The sequence below is a fragment of the Nelusetta ayraudi genome, unplaced genomic scaffold (genome assembly GCF_046127955.1).
Source record: "Nelusetta ayraudi isolate G7.1 ecotype Tasmania unplaced genomic scaffold, CSIRO-AGI_Nayr_v1 ptg000022l, whole genome shotgun sequence".
Lineage (NCBI taxonomy): Eukaryota > Metazoa > Chordata > Actinopteri > Tetraodontiformes > Monacanthidae > Nelusetta > Nelusetta ayraudi.
Window position 1 is genome coordinate 2,664,584 of NW_027466072.1, and position 16,331 is coordinate 2,680,914.

The 16,331-nt window shown below is 46.0% G+C and overlaps 1 protein-coding gene across 1 annotated transcript in view; it reads left to right on the forward strand.

The window, feature by feature from the left end:
- LOC142889383 (protocadherin-15-like) overlaps positions 1-16,331 on the forward strand; it is a 144,249-nt gene that overhangs the window by 107,227 nt on the left and 20,691 nt on the right. Inside the window, exon 26 of the mRNA XM_076028094.1 lies at positions 174-286. Within this exon, the coding sequence (XP_075884209.1) occupies positions 174-286 (113 nt within the window). The remainder of the gene's footprint in view (positions 1-173; positions 287-16,331) is intronic.

A 16,331-nucleotide genomic window follows, 5' to 3' on the forward strand; every position in this document is an offset into this window, starting at 1 on the left:
TCGGCGCGCTGCAACATTTTTTTTTTTATGGAGGTTCCTCCTCACTGCGCAGCCAAGATCAGTGCTTTCAGGCCACCTGTCGGTGTCCTGACCTGTGTGTTGACTTATATGTTTGTGTGTGTGTGTGTGTGTGTGTGTGTGTGTGTGTGTGTGTGTGTGTGTGTGGCTGACAGCTGGTGGTGGTGGCCTACGATGACGGCGAGCCTCCCAAGGAGAACAGCTCGCTGGTGGAGATCACCGTCCTGCAGCCCTCAGTCATACCGGTCTTCACCCAGGAAGAGTACAGGTACACACACACACACACACACACACACACACACACACACACACACACACCGGTGTCAAGCCAATAAAAGGAGGCGTCTGCCTTCTCAGCACAGTTGTGTGCAGCACGTGTTCTTGCTGCTATTCCATCATTGTACTTTGCAGAGCCGTGATTGGTCTCTGCACACAGCCGCACATTTCCACTTAACACTTGGTTGACAGAACAGAGTGAGAGGTCACTCAAAGCAAAGAGGTTGTTTGGAACATAATTATCTCTGTAGTTTGGCATGAGTGGCGGCTATGTGTTTTTTTTGTTTGCTTGTTTAAGTTTGTTTTTTTTTCTGTTGGAAGCTTTATGTATGGTTGTTTTAAAAGGTTTGAGAACAAGAACGTGGCCCCAAACGTTAGAGACTCCTCCCCCTCTGGAAATTCCTCCTGAAAACACACTTTCAAGAAAATGACGGCTTCCACAATACCACAATATTCTATTTGGATCAATAGATTCTGTCCTCAATTTGTGGCAACAGGAGGCAGCGAGTCTTTAACCAAACACTGACACAGAAAATACAGAGTTCATTCTCAACATTTGTTTATTGTCATACAAAAATGAGTGACTGTAACTTTGAGACGTCTCTCTATTTCAGTCGTAACATGGTGGAAAGTCTTGGATCAGCAGTTAAACGTGACGATTACGTCTGTTTTTCTCCTCTCTGTGTTCTCGACTGAAGCAAACACAACCGACGCTAATAAATAATTCACGCATGCACTCTCACACACTCCCACTCTCAAGACGCTGTCGTGAATTTTTCCAATGCAATTTGTTTTTTGAAGTGATCAGGTCATGTGAGGTTTCCTCCTCTGGGATTGGCTGATTGACTGCTGGTGGAAACCAGGCCAGATACGTGTTGTGTGATGTGTTTGTGCCAGAACCGTCATTTCGGCTTCTGCCAAAACACACTTAACATTTTCCCCTTTTTCCTCTTCACACTTTAATTTTTCCTCTTTTCTTTTTGACCCTTCTTATGCAAGCGGCATCTTTGGCGTCTAACAGAATCCACCGCTCTTCTTTTATTTGCCAGCTTGTTATCTTGTTGTTGTTTTTTTACTCTTTTCAAAATTTAAAAATGTCTTTCAGGCATTTTGTTTTTAACAAAACTGTTCCCAAATCAAGGGCTAATCAAGATTAGTGTTTGTCAAAAGTTGTGAAAGTTGGGATTTTTAATTTGTTATTGGGGGTGGGCATAGCACTTTTTATTGAATTACTGAATTTCTTCTAACAATCAACATTTATTATTTCCTAATTGCCACCTTCATTATTTCTCTCTACGTGTCCAAAATAATTTGGGCGTCTAGCATCACTCCGCTGTCCGCCTCAGTCACAGCGATGACGGATGACCGGGAAAACAACTCGTCCTTTGACGCTAAAGCGCGTCTTGTCTGAAAACTCCTCAACTCCCAAGCACACATTTCCCTTTTCTTTCTATTACAGGCAATATTTCAGGCTTTTGTATGTCACGATAAAGCTCCTCTCCAAATTTAGGGAATAGGGTTCGAGGCGAGATGGAGAGAAAGAGCGATATCAGCCGGCCGTGTGATACCGCATTTATGAATATGTAACATCGCTGGCGGCGGTGTGTTTTTGGTTTGTAATGTGTGTGCGTGGGTGGGTGTGTGCATTGGCGTGCATACTGTATAATTGCGTGTCAGCATTGAGCTCCGTTCACGATCTCTAGTAGCCCAGTTTCAATATGTTTCTGTGTGCGTTTGCATGTTGCCTCTCGTGTCTTGTTTCCACATTCAAGAACGTTAGACGTCACATGATGCTCATGCTGAGTGTGCAGTGAAATGACAAACGTGACAATGCTAACTGGAGACCGTACAAACGGCAAGCAACAAAAACTCCTCATGTTCATTAAGATTTTGCAAGAAAGTTTGTCATTTTTTTATCCTGATCCTAGTTCTCACTGCAATGGAAGCTCAGAGTTGTTATGGAGAACTTATTACAAATAGAAGAGTATTCATCCACAATGAGAAATTTGGTCTGGTTTGACCCGTGCTGCTCATAGGAGCGGCGGCTCCACACATCTCCATTAGCAGGGCCGCCGGAGGGATAATAAGCCGGTGACGTGTCTTTTTTTTTTTTTTTTTTTTTGAAGCTTCGCCCGACGATTTTAATGATCATTATCTCTCTGATCTCTCAACACTGCCAGGGAAGGTTAATCAAAGTTATTTCACGTCTTTAAAACGACACAGAGCATGCAGCAGAGGCCGCCCTGCAGCAGAGGCCGTGCTCAGCGAACTCTCCCATTTAATAATTAAACACAACTTGTTAACTGGCTGGAGAATGTTCGGGGGGGGGCTCGTCGCTGTTTTCTAACAAGAAACCAAGTCTGACAGATGAGGGAAAGTCCATCATCTCCTCATTTTACCTTCCCGACAGTGACAAGGTTTGCCCTTTGTGATGACACTTTTTCCAAGTCAGCCAATGACTCGCGTTGTGCTGCGTTGGGCAAAAGTTAGAAATCTGATTCCAGTAAAGTGTAATATGGTGAATTCTTCAAGTTGCAGCAGTGAAGTGTGGATGTTGAAGGAATCCTTGTGGACACCGACTTGGTTGTATAAAAACAGGTTTATTACAAAGAAGTCAGGTATCAATCAGGTGACCGGTCCGCCTGAGGAGGTTGTGTGTCCAGAGAATAGTTAGAACGTCACCTCCTTATACCCACAGGTTTCGTCATCACGCACATTCCATATGGTGAAAGGATAGGAAAGTTACTGGCCAGAGTTGGAATGTGTGTTATCTAAGCAGTCCTCCTAGGGAGTAGAGATGCAACCTTCCAAGGACAGGTTGCCTAATACAGGAGCTGCGCTAACGAGGGGCTTGTTCGTCTTATCAGGCAAGAGGCCTGCAGGAGTAGGGCCAAAGCTTCAGACACTACAGTAACATGGCACCTTTCAAAGTGTTTTCACTGTGGCCACTGTGAAGAACTGCAGGTGAACTGACTCCTCTGCTGCAACAAACAGGTACACAGTCGAGGTTTGGTCGATGATGGCTGGAACGGCCTCACGTCCTGTGAGAGACGACAGAGCAGTGGAAGAAACGCGTGGAAGGACAGTGTCCATTCCAACACATCACAGAATCCAGGACGACAGCGTCACAGTGAGGCTGTGGAGTGAAAAGACCAGCAATTTTAAAATAGCCCTTGAACTCAGGACGCAACTTTTTTTATACCACCTGCCACTTCAACCCTCCTTTATAGCACCAAAAAAGGTCACAGTGTGATGAATGAGGCCACCCATAGCAGATTGACGAGTAATAAAAGAGTTGAATTCTCAGAGAGCCACTTGAGGCAAATATTATGTCGGCGCTTAAACGGGGCATTTCACAGCCTTTTTCAGGTCTTTGCTTTTCAAGCGGGACTCCAGTGGAGCAGCCTGGCTCAATGAATCATCCGAAAACTTTGTAGATCGGCAGGAATAGAGAAAAAAAAAAGCAGAATTCATTCTGTTTACAGCCTCCAGCGCCGTCTGGTTTGACCTCCACATGTTCAGAAGGGGACAGAAACAAGGAGTGGAGCCAACACCTGGCTGGAGGTGTTGCCTCTAACCTCAGAGAGGTATCGCCGCCGTTTGTGACGTCACAAAGGGCTGATTTCCAGAAATGAGACTTTTCACGCTCACTCCTGTAAAAAGCAGAGCGAGGACAGGAAGTAGCAGCAGACTTCTCTCCTTCTCTTCCTTCAGGCTGCAGGTTGCAAACGCTAGCCAAGTGACTTTTGCTTCATGCGGGACTGTTAATGGGCGTTTTGTGCAATTCTTCCAGCTGCCAGCGGGGGAGACATTTCCACTCTACCGGCTTACAGCTTTGGCTGTGGTTCGGACTGTGCTGCCATTGATTCTCGGCTCGCTGTGAGAATCCTGCCGAGTCGTCGTCGTCGTCTCATCGCAGTGACTCAACCATCCGTTTGCCTTGTCAGCGTTTCGGGCCGATAACGTTGCCAAGCAGCACTGATTTTGTTTTTTTTTTCTAATTATCATTGTAATCATTCTAGAACACATTTTTTTCCTCAGCAGCATGAGGCTGACGCCGCGCACAAAAGCAACCATGATTACGCTGCCGGAGAGGCGTTTATTAGTGTTTTAGAGTCCCTTGGCAGCGGAGGGTGATGGGGTGCTTAATGCGGCTACACAATTTGCATGTGGTCGACATCCCGCTCACAAATAATTATCAGCTCTCAGCGTCATGTGAAGTGAGCATAGGGGAAACGGTGCATTTTTTAGAGATTATTTAAACAAGCGGCTCCCAACACAACCTGCGCGTCTATATGTGTGGAAAAGCTGGTGTGTGTGTGTGTGTGTGTACGTGTGCGCACACACACACACCCCTTTTTTTTAAACAACAAAAAAAACTTCTAGAAAAAAATCTAATTAGAAAGTGATGCCAGTGAAGCTCCAACTACTCCTGAATATCAAAGCTCTCTTATTAATCAAGAACTGGTCTGATCAGACACAGAAACACGTTGCTTTGTCTTGCATCATGACGAAGGCGCCGATTGAGGCCAACAACTCGGCGAGAGACGCCGATGAATCGGCTGGTGTGTGTCTGACTGTCGCTGTTCAGGTTTTACTTTTTGACCACAACGTCTGAAGAACGAGAAAAGTTGGAAGAGTTCAGAACTCTTTCATAAAATGAGCAACTGGAATAAACAAATGTGTTTTTTTCTGCCGTATTGATCCAATGCAGAGTCATTGGCGACGTGTCGGCCTTTTTTTTCCCCCCTGAACCAATCAATCCAATTTTTAAACAGACAAGTGGAGAAAACATAAAAGTGGCTATTAAAAAAATATTTTTATGATTGCTTCTAAAGATTTTAAGCCTTCAAAAAAATTCTCTTTTTTTTCCAGATGTTTATCCACTCAGACGCACTTTATTTTTTATCGAGTTTGCTGTCGTCAAACACTCAGATTTGGTCCAACTCTGATGGAAGAGCACGGTTGCCTGCCCTTCCTTCGCCCTGTATTGAAAGCTCATGACTTAAAGATGGGAGTGATAATGACCTCATCGGTTGGTTGGTTGGTTGGTTGGTTGGTTGGTTGGTACCCGTTCTGAAGCCTTCAACCTGGTCCCTCAGTCAGCGACATTTCTACTTTGAAAATGGGAGATTCCATATTTGGATGTGTGGGTGGTACCGGGGGTGGGCCATGATTGGAGCATGAGTGCAGCGTGTGCTCAAAAGTTTGCTCCCCCGCCGGTTTAACGACTACACTTGGGGCCAGATCCACGGCGAATGGAGTGCAGCAGTAAATGATGGTGCTTTTTGCTGCGACGTTGCAACTATAATCTCCCTCACTTCTGTGTCGTATGCACAGAGATTTTTTCTCTGATGGTATGAAGGTGCAAAAGCACCCAGAACTGGGCTCTGGTAACCTGGCTGCAGTTTGCACCCAAGCTCGTTCGGTATTGTAACGTTGAAACCTCAATCACCGGACGTTGATTTCCGACGGAGTGCTTGTTGCCTTCACATAACATGCACATTGGCTTTCCGCCCCAAACTCACACCAAGAAAGAGACAGTTGAACATGTGTCTCTCTAAAAATGCCCCCAGCCCTGTGCACAAATACCTGGAGATGAGCGCAAAGTCTTTGCGGATAAGGTGCTGTTTCGAATTCGTGATATTTTCATCAAAGAGGCTGTCATTTTCTGCAAATTAACCAATTAAGATGTAGTCAAACGAGTCTGGCACAACTTTTCCTCTACCTGCACCTCTTAACTTGACATGCAGTCTGTGGATAGGACGGACTTTTTTTGTCCCTATTTGCGCTGGTTTTCTGGCAATCGCTTTGTGCGTCTGGCTCTTGGTTGTGTAGGTCTGTCTTGGTCTGTAGCCACAACCACAATTTTATGGCCATTTTTATTTCAAATCAGACTAAATCAGACAAGTCGAAATTATGGCGCTCCCTGCTGGCCAAACGTGAGAACGCAGGTTTCTGCCTCAGCCCCCTGTTTGGAGTCATGAGTCCCACCCACCTTTTTAAGGACAGTCAGTGCCTTAAACCAACCATCAGTCATAATTAAGCTCCCCTCCTGTCCCAAGTCGAAGGCCTCCTGTCCTCCCTCCTGACTCGCCTTCCCGGCTGAATTGTAGGTCACCTTGTTTTGCAGACGCGGTCCAAACAGGCCGAGCGCTCCGGGCAATGTTGGGGCTGTGACACCAAAACATTGAGAAAGGCAAACAACTGCGGTGCCGATGTTGTTTATGGAGAGCGCTCACCGGCAAGAGAGCCGATGAACTTGGAGGGGTTGGGGGAGGTGGAGGAGGGGGAGGAGGAGGAGGAGGAGGAGGGTCCGGCAGAGAGGTGTTGGAGCGTGTTTGTGTCCATCAGAAGAGGAAGAAGCGAGGCAATCTGCAGAGGAAGTTACACGGTGGAAACATCTGCAAACTTTGATAGCGGACGACGGATCGAGACGCAGGCGGGAAAGAGTTTGAGGTGTCGGTGGAGCTGACCGGCTGGCGAGCGGACGGACGCAAATAGAAGCAGACGAGCGGGTGAAGAGGTGAACAGAAGCGGCGCGAGGCGATAAACAAGTTTGTTGCTCAGCGCTCGGTCCGATAAACAGGCGCCTGCTTGTTTGTTTTCAGCGCCGCTTTTGGCCACTCGACTAAACGGAGAAAAGCAAAAGCTTCAAAACATCACCAGAACTCTCGCCTCTGAGGTCGTGCACATTTTTTATCCTGCAGTGGAGCAGCTTTGGCTTGGTCAAAAAGAATAACAAAAAAATCTTTCGGCCTCTGGAAAATTGCATATTTAGCTTTTTGTTTACAGCCTCCAGTGAAAACAATGGCTTTGATTAATGCTGAAGCTTCCTTGTGTTTGTAGCACAACAGCTGGCTGGGAGGGTTGTCACTATCCTAATAGAGGTATCAGTCTACTTTGTGACATCGCAAAGGGCTGATTTTGGATATGAAGCAGGCAAAAGGAAGAAAAAGGGGACACAAATTCTTGTCTGAAAACTGAAAAGTTAATTTTCCATAAAAGGTTGAAATATGGATGTTTCTGAAAATAATAAACAAAGAAATGTACTTCCTGAGGCTGGACAACTGCCCAAACAATCATCACATTTTTTTTAATGGTGACTGCCAACCACAGAAATCAATTGTGTATTCTGCAGCTGCAACGTGAAATAACCGTGAGGAAACATTTGCAAAACATTATTCCGCCCTGAGTGACTTTAAACATTGACTCCCAAATTCTAGCGAGTACATCATTGATTGCAAAAGTGCCGAAAAAAATTTGGAATTAAAAAAGTGGAGCAGCGGATGTTTACGTAAGTCATTGCGTGCAGCTTATCGATGAACGGGGTCGTGACCCTGAAACATTTCCCCTCCAGGCGTGACCGTCACCAGCTCAAGGCAGTCGGCTGACAGTCGGGTGGTCAGAAGCTCATGTTGCTCAAGAACCTCGGCTTATCATTTAAATTAGCAACACGCTGTTACCACTTTCAGATTAAAATTGAACCGCTGTGCTATAAGAAGCCCAGTAAATGCACAGCTCGTCCTCAACAGTCGGCCTCCTCCAGCACCTTTTCACTTCTTGATTCACTTGGAGAGGAAGTGGTGCATTTAGAGTCATTATTATTAATAGCAGTATTGTGCTCCTGCCTGCTAATGGTGACTGTGGTGCACTCCTGGGAACTCGGGTCTATTCATATGTCATGCATTCATCCTTTCATTCATCTTCTATACCCGCTTATTCCTATTCAGGGTCACGGGGGTCTGCTGGAGCCTCTCCCAGCTGTCTTAGGGTGAAGGCAGGGTGACACCCTGGACAAGTCGCCAGTTCATCGCAGGGCCACATAGAAACAGACAACCATTCACACTTACATGCACACCTATTTATATGTCAATTTTAAATATATGTAAATGAACAGAACAGCCATTGTTTGAAAGCTCATAATTTCCAACTCACCCTTGTGTGCAGGTTTTTTTTTAAATTGCACAATTTAAATGCTACCTATGCTGCAACTACTATAAGAATAGTTTTAAAATAACTCATGTAACCGACAGAACTGCGGGAGAGAACTAACCTGGAGGATGAAAGGTGGCATTTTAATCACCGATGATGTGATTTAATTTGCCCACTGTTGCTCAGCCTGTAAATTGTTATAAATGTTGCCTGTATTTCGTTTTTAAAGCTCCAGTGTATAAAATTTGGAAAGATGATTTTATATTGGTAAAAGCTTAATGTATTGCCAGTAAATATATGAATAAACAGAACACTTCTCATACGTCTATAAGAATATACATAGAGCAAGGGTCCTGCTCCCAGTTAGTTGCCATCTAGCGCTGCCATATTTCTTTAAGGAAGCCGGCGGGTGTCGACAAACAAGCACGTTTTGTATTTCGGATGATTGCTTGCGTCCTCAATAGACCAATACATAAGAGAGTCGACGAGGTATCCAGGTTTGTTTACACAGGCCACCTCAGCTCACTGGCAAGCTCGGGATCGGGAGGGCGAGTGAATGAGCACTGCAATTAAAGCCTGACCACTAGGTTGTAGAATTTTTCACACTGTGCCTTGAAAGCTTGTTGTTGTTGTTGTTGAGAGTTGATGCAACTGCAGCACTTGGCCTTGAAGTTAAAGAGAATATTAAGAGAAAGAAAATCTATATGTTACATGTGCTGGGAGTCCTACTACCCTATATTTTCTGATTGCTGATGCACTTTACTTCTCTATCCCAGTTGCCGGAGGTCAACTGTCCTCACTTTCCATTACAATGTTCCCTGCAGTTTGACAGTGATTGTTTGCCATCGGCCCTGGCCAATTTAGAAGCCACATCAGTCAGCTGACACAGCCGCAGATGGATCCACTGAACTCTTTTCTCCCTATGCAGTCGTACCATCCGATTAATTTTTCTTTTGGTTCAAGCAGATTTGCACATAGTGTGCTCGTCTGTTCGCTTCCTGTTCGTCACCTTTATTCTAACAAAGAGACTTGCAAAAACACATTTTCCTGCAATTATCCCTCCTCCTTTACCGTCTTTTTCCCCTCCTGTATCACCTCGGCTCAGATCCTCTCCCTGCGCTAACTGCCCCGGTGTGCCCACTGACAGTCTTTCTCTTTTCTCACCGCTCTTGCATATGTTTTATGAATCAGCACTTTGACAATGTTCATCGCGGTCATTTAATAGCTACAACGTGACCGTGAAGAGGAAAATGGAAATAGAGATGGGGTTTGTGGCTCTTTGAATTGAGCCATTCCTTTCACAGAGCCTTTCAAAAGACTGGATCATTTGTACACTTCTTTAATGTTAAAGGGGTCCTATTATTAACAAAACTGACATTTTCTGCATTCAACATGTCTTTTTGCATTACTGGTATGTCAACTAACAAACAAAGCGCAAAAAATGACATCTGACTTTGTCCATGTCCATGCCATTCGGATTTTACTCGACTTCCTGCATTACAAGCTGAGCTGATTATCACAATAACGCCTCCACAGACTTTTTCTTTAACGCTGTTGAGGTCTCACTGCATGAGAGCTAGTAACCATCTGCTCTGCTAACTAGTGCTAGCAGTGAAAGACCAGCAGCCAGTCATAAGGGAGTGGGTTGTACCTAGGCATGGACGGAGCAGGTCGGAAAAAGAAAACAGCTCTTATATGACTTGACTCTCCATACTGTTCTTCACAAATCCGCTCCGGCGCTTTTCCCTCATTGTTTCAGAAAGTCTAACGTGTGGGGTGGAACGCTTCGATTGTCCCGGTCGATCCCCCACCGGTCAGCATCCTTGAGAAACACCCCTCTGACAATTAGCGACCTTTCAGCAAGGCAGACGATACCTTTAAGGTTGTCGGAAGCCCGGAGAGAAAGCAGTCTGCATTGACATTTGGACGACGGCCTTTGCAGACGGCGGTCACTGCTGCCTGTGACTGCTGACGGGCAAGTGTGCGAGAGAAATATGTCCCTGTGCTTTTGGCTCAGCAGGTGGAATCGTTCCTAAAACCCTCTGGATTTACTGCAAGTCTCCATCTGTTCGGGGAAAAGCCCACAGGAAGTGGCAACACTTGGAACATGAGTGGAAAAACCACTTAGTCAGTCAGTCATGTTCAAGTAGGCCAATCAGTTTTGTTGCTGCGGGTTTGAAGCTTGAAGTTTCCCTCTCGCTGCCACATGATGAGAGGAACTTGTTGCAAAAATAACACCATGGCAGGGACGGCGGTACTTCACTGCAGTGGCGCAGCAATATGGAATTCCGCAAAAATAAAATTTTGGTGATATTACAACACGCACTTTCACCATGGATGTATAAGAACTAGATACCGGACTGCCAATATGGCGGCGATTTTTACAGTGATTTTGTTTTCTTCAGTGGTCACTTGAGGTACTGCAGCCTACAAAATGCCATGCGGCGCAAAAAGCATTTTTCACCATAGACAACGATACAAAAAATGGCTGACAGGACGCGGAAGTAACGCGGAAGCTCTTTCAAAATGATGGTCTTTTTCAGCGTATACACTAACTGAGCGACTCCATTGAAATGAACGAGGATCCATTCCACGCTGGAAGCATGCACATGCAAGCATGCACATGTGAAATTATTTCCTGTTGCTTTAATTTGATAATCCACCCAAGGACTAAAGGTTTTAGCAACTACAACGCCAGTCTCGTCATCCAGAAGGAACTCTCAGGAAAGACGTCGTTCCTTATGGTGTTGCATTGCTGAGCCTCCACTGCACCTTTTGCAGCCCCGGTGGCCTCCAACAGTCGTGCCATGCACCGCATCGCCCTCCACTGGATGCATAATGAACTGAAATTGACAATGTAATTCGTTGAAAGTCCTTCCCATGCAAGACTTAAAAGCTTTTCAAAACAAAATGTAACCCTCGCTGCTGAGACGTGTTGGCCGTCCTGACATTAAGTCTGGACTTTCATGCGCTGATGATGATGAACTACAAGCCCGCCTTGAATGGCAGCAACCAGCAGGGCAGCAGATATCAGCGGCCTGGGCCCGACCATCCGGAGCGGCTGGAGTGGAACTGTCAGTGTGCTGCAGCCTATCAAAGATCTGGCAACTGAAGAGGCAACCAGAGAAAGACATGTTTTGTTTTGTTTTGTTTTTTCGAAGTTTGAAACGAGTGACAGTAGTCGACAGAAGAGGAAAAACGCAAAGGAAGCAAAGACAAGAGAGAGGGCCGTGATGAATCACACACAGATCCGACATAAATATTTAAACGCGGTAGAAAAGCCTGATGATGAGTGAGACGGATGAACGGCAGTGAGGGAAAGACCAGCAGAGAGCAGACTGCCAGCGTCTGCCACTCCTCTCATAATTCTTTGTAAATCCACATGAGACAGTGAAACTCACCAGGATGTCTCTGTTTTTTACTCTTTTTTTGACACCACCACGTCGAGAATGTGTGTGTGTGTGTGTGTGTGTGTGTGTGTGTGTGTGTGTGTGTGTGTGTGTGTGTGTGTGTGTGTGTGTGTCTGCAAATGTGTGCGTTTTACTCACTTTGAACCATTCTGAAAACTGTACCATCAGCAGGTAAACTGTTCAGAGTTTTTTGTGTGTGTGTGTGTGAGGTTGTTTTTGTTTGTTTTGTTGTTCGATTTCAAGAGCTGAGCTTTGGTTTTTGGAATTAATGTTAAAATAATGTGGAGCAGACAGCACCAGGAGCCTGCAGGGAAGAAGGGAAAGTCATTGCACAGCCATTACCAGAATACTTATAGCCATCTCATACTGTGTACGTGTGTGTGTGTGTGTGTGTGTGTGTGTGTGTGTGTGCGTGCGTGTGTGTGTGTGCATGTGTGTGTGTGTGTGTGTGTGTGTTGTTATCAGTATCAGCCCAGCTTGCACTAGTAAAAACTGCGGTGACTAGAGCCAAAGCTGCAGGGAATAACAGATTGATTGTGTGTGGGTGGGTGGGTGGGTGGGTGTGAGAGAGAGAGAGAGAGAGAGAGAGAGAGGGAGAGAGAGAGACGGAGAGAGAGTGGTCTTGTAAATACGGCACTGGGGGACCAGGGTAACTTTTGAACCGCTTGAGTGATTTGGCTCCTCCAGACTTCATCATCAAGTGTTTGGGTTCATATTCTTTCTTCTTCTTCAAAAGAATGGAAATTGTGCGTGTGTGCATGCTTGTGTGTCGTGCACATATGTATGTGTGTGCATGCCTGCCTGCGTGCATGTGTGTGTCTGAACAGCCTGGTTTATAATTACACTCCTGTAAAGATATAGTGAAGATATATAGACAAGCGCACATGTGTGTGTGTGTGTGTGAGTCAGAGTCTGCACAGTCTGGTCCATTAGAAAGGAATAAAAATAAAAATAAAACATTGTACAGTTGCACATAGTCGCCTTTGTGTGTTTGCACCTGTGTGGGTGCTCGTGCACGGGTGCTCTGACACTGGACGATGATTGCAGCAGAGGTCTGCGGCTGGATTGGCTGGATTGAGGAGGAAGAGAAGCCCGAGGCAGCCGAGGGCGAAGAGGGACGAAGGATGAGGGGGAGATACGGACGCTGTCGCAGAAATGTTGTGTGATGTGAACGGAGGCGGTCGTGCATGGGAATTCAACATGCGGTGGGCCAGCCAGAGGGATGGCAAGCTGGTGGGATGGGGGGGGGACAAAGACGCACAGAGGGGGAGAGATCGGAAGGGCAGCAAACTAATCTTGCGAGGCAGCTGGATCGCTGAGATTTCAGGGACGAAATCGTGCACATCCATCTTGCCGAGCGACGGTGATATGAATTTCCATTCAGCCCCGCTCACATTCCACAATCCGCTCGGCTTCCTTTTGGGTCGGTACGCGACCAGGAAGCAGCTGGGCTGGCAGCAGATTCATTAGAGCTGGAAGGAATTCTCGCATCAAAAGGGGAAGCGGAAAATGAGCTTCTGCTTTCGCTCCCCACTTGGTTTTCGCAAATGTGTGAACCTCCGCTTTATGGAGGTGACTCATCTAATGTGAATTTGCTTTGTCGTGGTTAACTTTAACTAGTTGGAAACGCAGCATGGTTTCACCGTTGCCGCGGTGCTGAATGCCGCTGTTTCATCTGTCAGTCAGTCAATCAACCTTTATTTGTACAGAGCTAAAAACAACCAAAGGCGCCTCAAAGCACTTTGTGCAATGATCAGAAAACCAACTGAGGCGTCCACAACAAGCAAGGCCAGGAAAAACTCCCCACGTAGGAAGACATCTAGAACAGATCCGGACTCCAGGGGGCGCTCATCATCTGCCTTGACTGGTTGGGGCCCAAAGAAATACAAAGAAAAGACAGAAAGCACCTTCGACAGGAGGGTGGCTGAATTACCAGCGTGGTTAAAGTGTGGGCGGGATCGGGCTGATTAATGACGTCAGGGCGGAGCCCTGCAGCAAACAGCGCGTCCGCTTCTCCAGCAGCTGTTTCCTAGTTCGAGTCGCCGAGTCGCGTGAAACAGAACGCACAACGTAGCGCCGCCTCGCTGGAAAACCCGCACTCCTCCGATGAACTGCAGCCTCACTTGTAGCAGCGTCGGCTTCGGCAGAGCAGGTGGTGGGAGCGGCTTCCCGCTGGGTCCAACCGCACCCCCTCCACACACACACACACAGTGCACACTGCACTCCCATTCATCATGTTGTGATTACTTGAACGCTCAGCCAGTTGGTAGCTCATGTACTAATGTTTAGCCAGCTGTGACGCTTGGCCTAATGACTGCACCGGCTTTATTTAATGGTGCGAAATGTGCTGGGAGTTGTTGAGAAAAAAAATCTCAGAGAAATCTTCCAGCTCCCGTTTCCAAACATGTAATAAGCCGGCAGGTGGACAGATACACACACACACACGCAAAAAAAAAAAAAAAAAGTGTCCCATGTTGTATTTCAAGCTGTCGATGGTTTAATTTCACCTCTTGGCTCCAGTTTTTAATGCTTCCTGCCAGATAGCTGGTCTCAGGTTTATGGTACCTGTGCACCAGCGTGACGGTGCCGCGCACGAGTACACACAAGCCCTCCGTCTTTATTCCTCCACGAGTGTCCGTATGGGAAGGGGCGGAGCCAGAATGTGACTAATGGGAAGGGCTTGAAAAAGCAGGGCGTGTCTGATTTGATATTTCTAAAGCTGAGAGGAGGTGAGGGTGTGAAAATGATGTGGTGTGTAAAGAAAATGCGCCTGTAGCAAGCAAGCAAGCCTGTAGTTAAAGGTTCAATTAGAAGTTTTTATCACTCACTGCGTTTCCATGACAGTTTTTCCCCAAAATAAAAGCGATACTTCTAAAAAAAAAAAAAAAATAGAATTAGTCTGTTTTCTGGCTGCACGCATGTGAGCAAGTGTGCAAGTGTGCATTTCCACATCCTCCCCACCCATCTGAATAGTTGCCACAGCACTTATTATAAATAGCGAGAGGCAACCGCCCGTACAGCTGGCAAACGGGCTGCAGCTTCGGAAAACAAAGGCAAAAAGCATCAAACACGCTCCAAATGAACGATAGCGTTCGCTGAAACCATGCTGGACAACACCCTAAACAGACAGAGTGTAAGAGAAAAGGTTCCATTGACGTGTTTCAAAGGGGATCACTATCAGTGAAGGACTTGCATCAGACACAGAATCATGCCATATGATAATATCATGACTGATAAGTGATTGCACTGAGCGTTGGTACCATTTGCTGTTGCTAAATCTTCTGCACTGAGACTCTAAGCGCCCGTGGTCACGGTTAATAACCCACAAAACCCTGAGACTTCAAGGTTTTCACCTCATTTGCTCTCTTAGTAGAATGGCAGGACCAAACTTGAAGGATTACAGAGTCCCGCAGAGAGTTCACACAAGTCTAAGCCAAGTCGACCAACTCCAGCATTTCCTTTCACGAGGTCGAGACTCAATTAAGGCTACAAGCGAAGAACGCGCGAGTCCCCGATGGCGACGATCTCTGAACTGGGCCGATGAAAATGTCTTTATCTCCTTCTTGGCCTTTTCGTCGCGTTAATTCTTTGTTTGTGTAACCGCGGCGATGACTCAAGGTCTGGCAAGTGTTTAGATAAAATCGTTATTCCTTAGGAGGGCCGCTTGTCTCGAAGAAAATCAGCTCCCCGAGGATGTTTATTTCAAGAATCGCCATGAAAGGAGATCAAGCGGCGGCCGGTCCTCAGCTCACCCCCGGCACTTCGTCCTCTTTGTGGCGGGACGCCGGCAAAACTTTGAAGAAATACTGCAGCATCTTTAAACCTTCTAACATGCTTTGTAACGTTGTTTTTTTTCTTTTTCCACACAGCGTTGTTTGTGTGCATGTTTACTTGCTTTGCTCTTTCCCTCTATAATCCCACTTGGCACGGCTCTCCACGCACACACACACACACACACTCACACACTCACACTCACACACACAATCTTCTCATGTGTTTTCATCTTGCTGTGTGGTTGTTAATAAGACAGACGCGCATCTTCAAACTGAGAGAAACTGAGACAGAAGAGTCGGGGACCGGCTGTGGCTCAGGTGCTCGAGTGGTCGCTGTTTCCTCTCTGCAGGCTCTTGAGGGATTAAGTTTGATTAGATTTTTTTTTTTTTTCCCAGCATGAATCTTAAAGTTTATAAGCACTTTCAAAAGTGTTCTTCAACATATGGTTCTAAAAAGTCCCTCGAATCAACAATAATCAGTGTCCCAAATTGCAAGTGGCTTCAGTTTTAACTACTGCTTCTTTTCCTTCTTCTACTTCTTGTTTTTGTTGGGTAATGGCTGGTAAATGTTATAAAGATATCTATCTGTATCTATATGATTCGAAACACATCTATTGTCTGTTTACAGAAATTTTCTGTTTTTTTCCTGATTCCAAACAACTGCAAAACTGACTGAAAAAGCTCAACCCCTCTGGTGGCACAAATTGCAAGAACCGGTTCTGCATGATTTCTGCATCATCATAATGTAAAGTATTTAAGGATCCTGGTCTACTTGAAGGAGTGGAAAAATGTTATAAACTTGTGGCAGATTGGACTCACCACTTCAATCCAACTTCCTGAACCGCTGTCGACACTCTTGGAGTGCCACACCAATGTTTTTCTATATAAATACTGTTTTTCCCTCAACGGTTGATAGTGA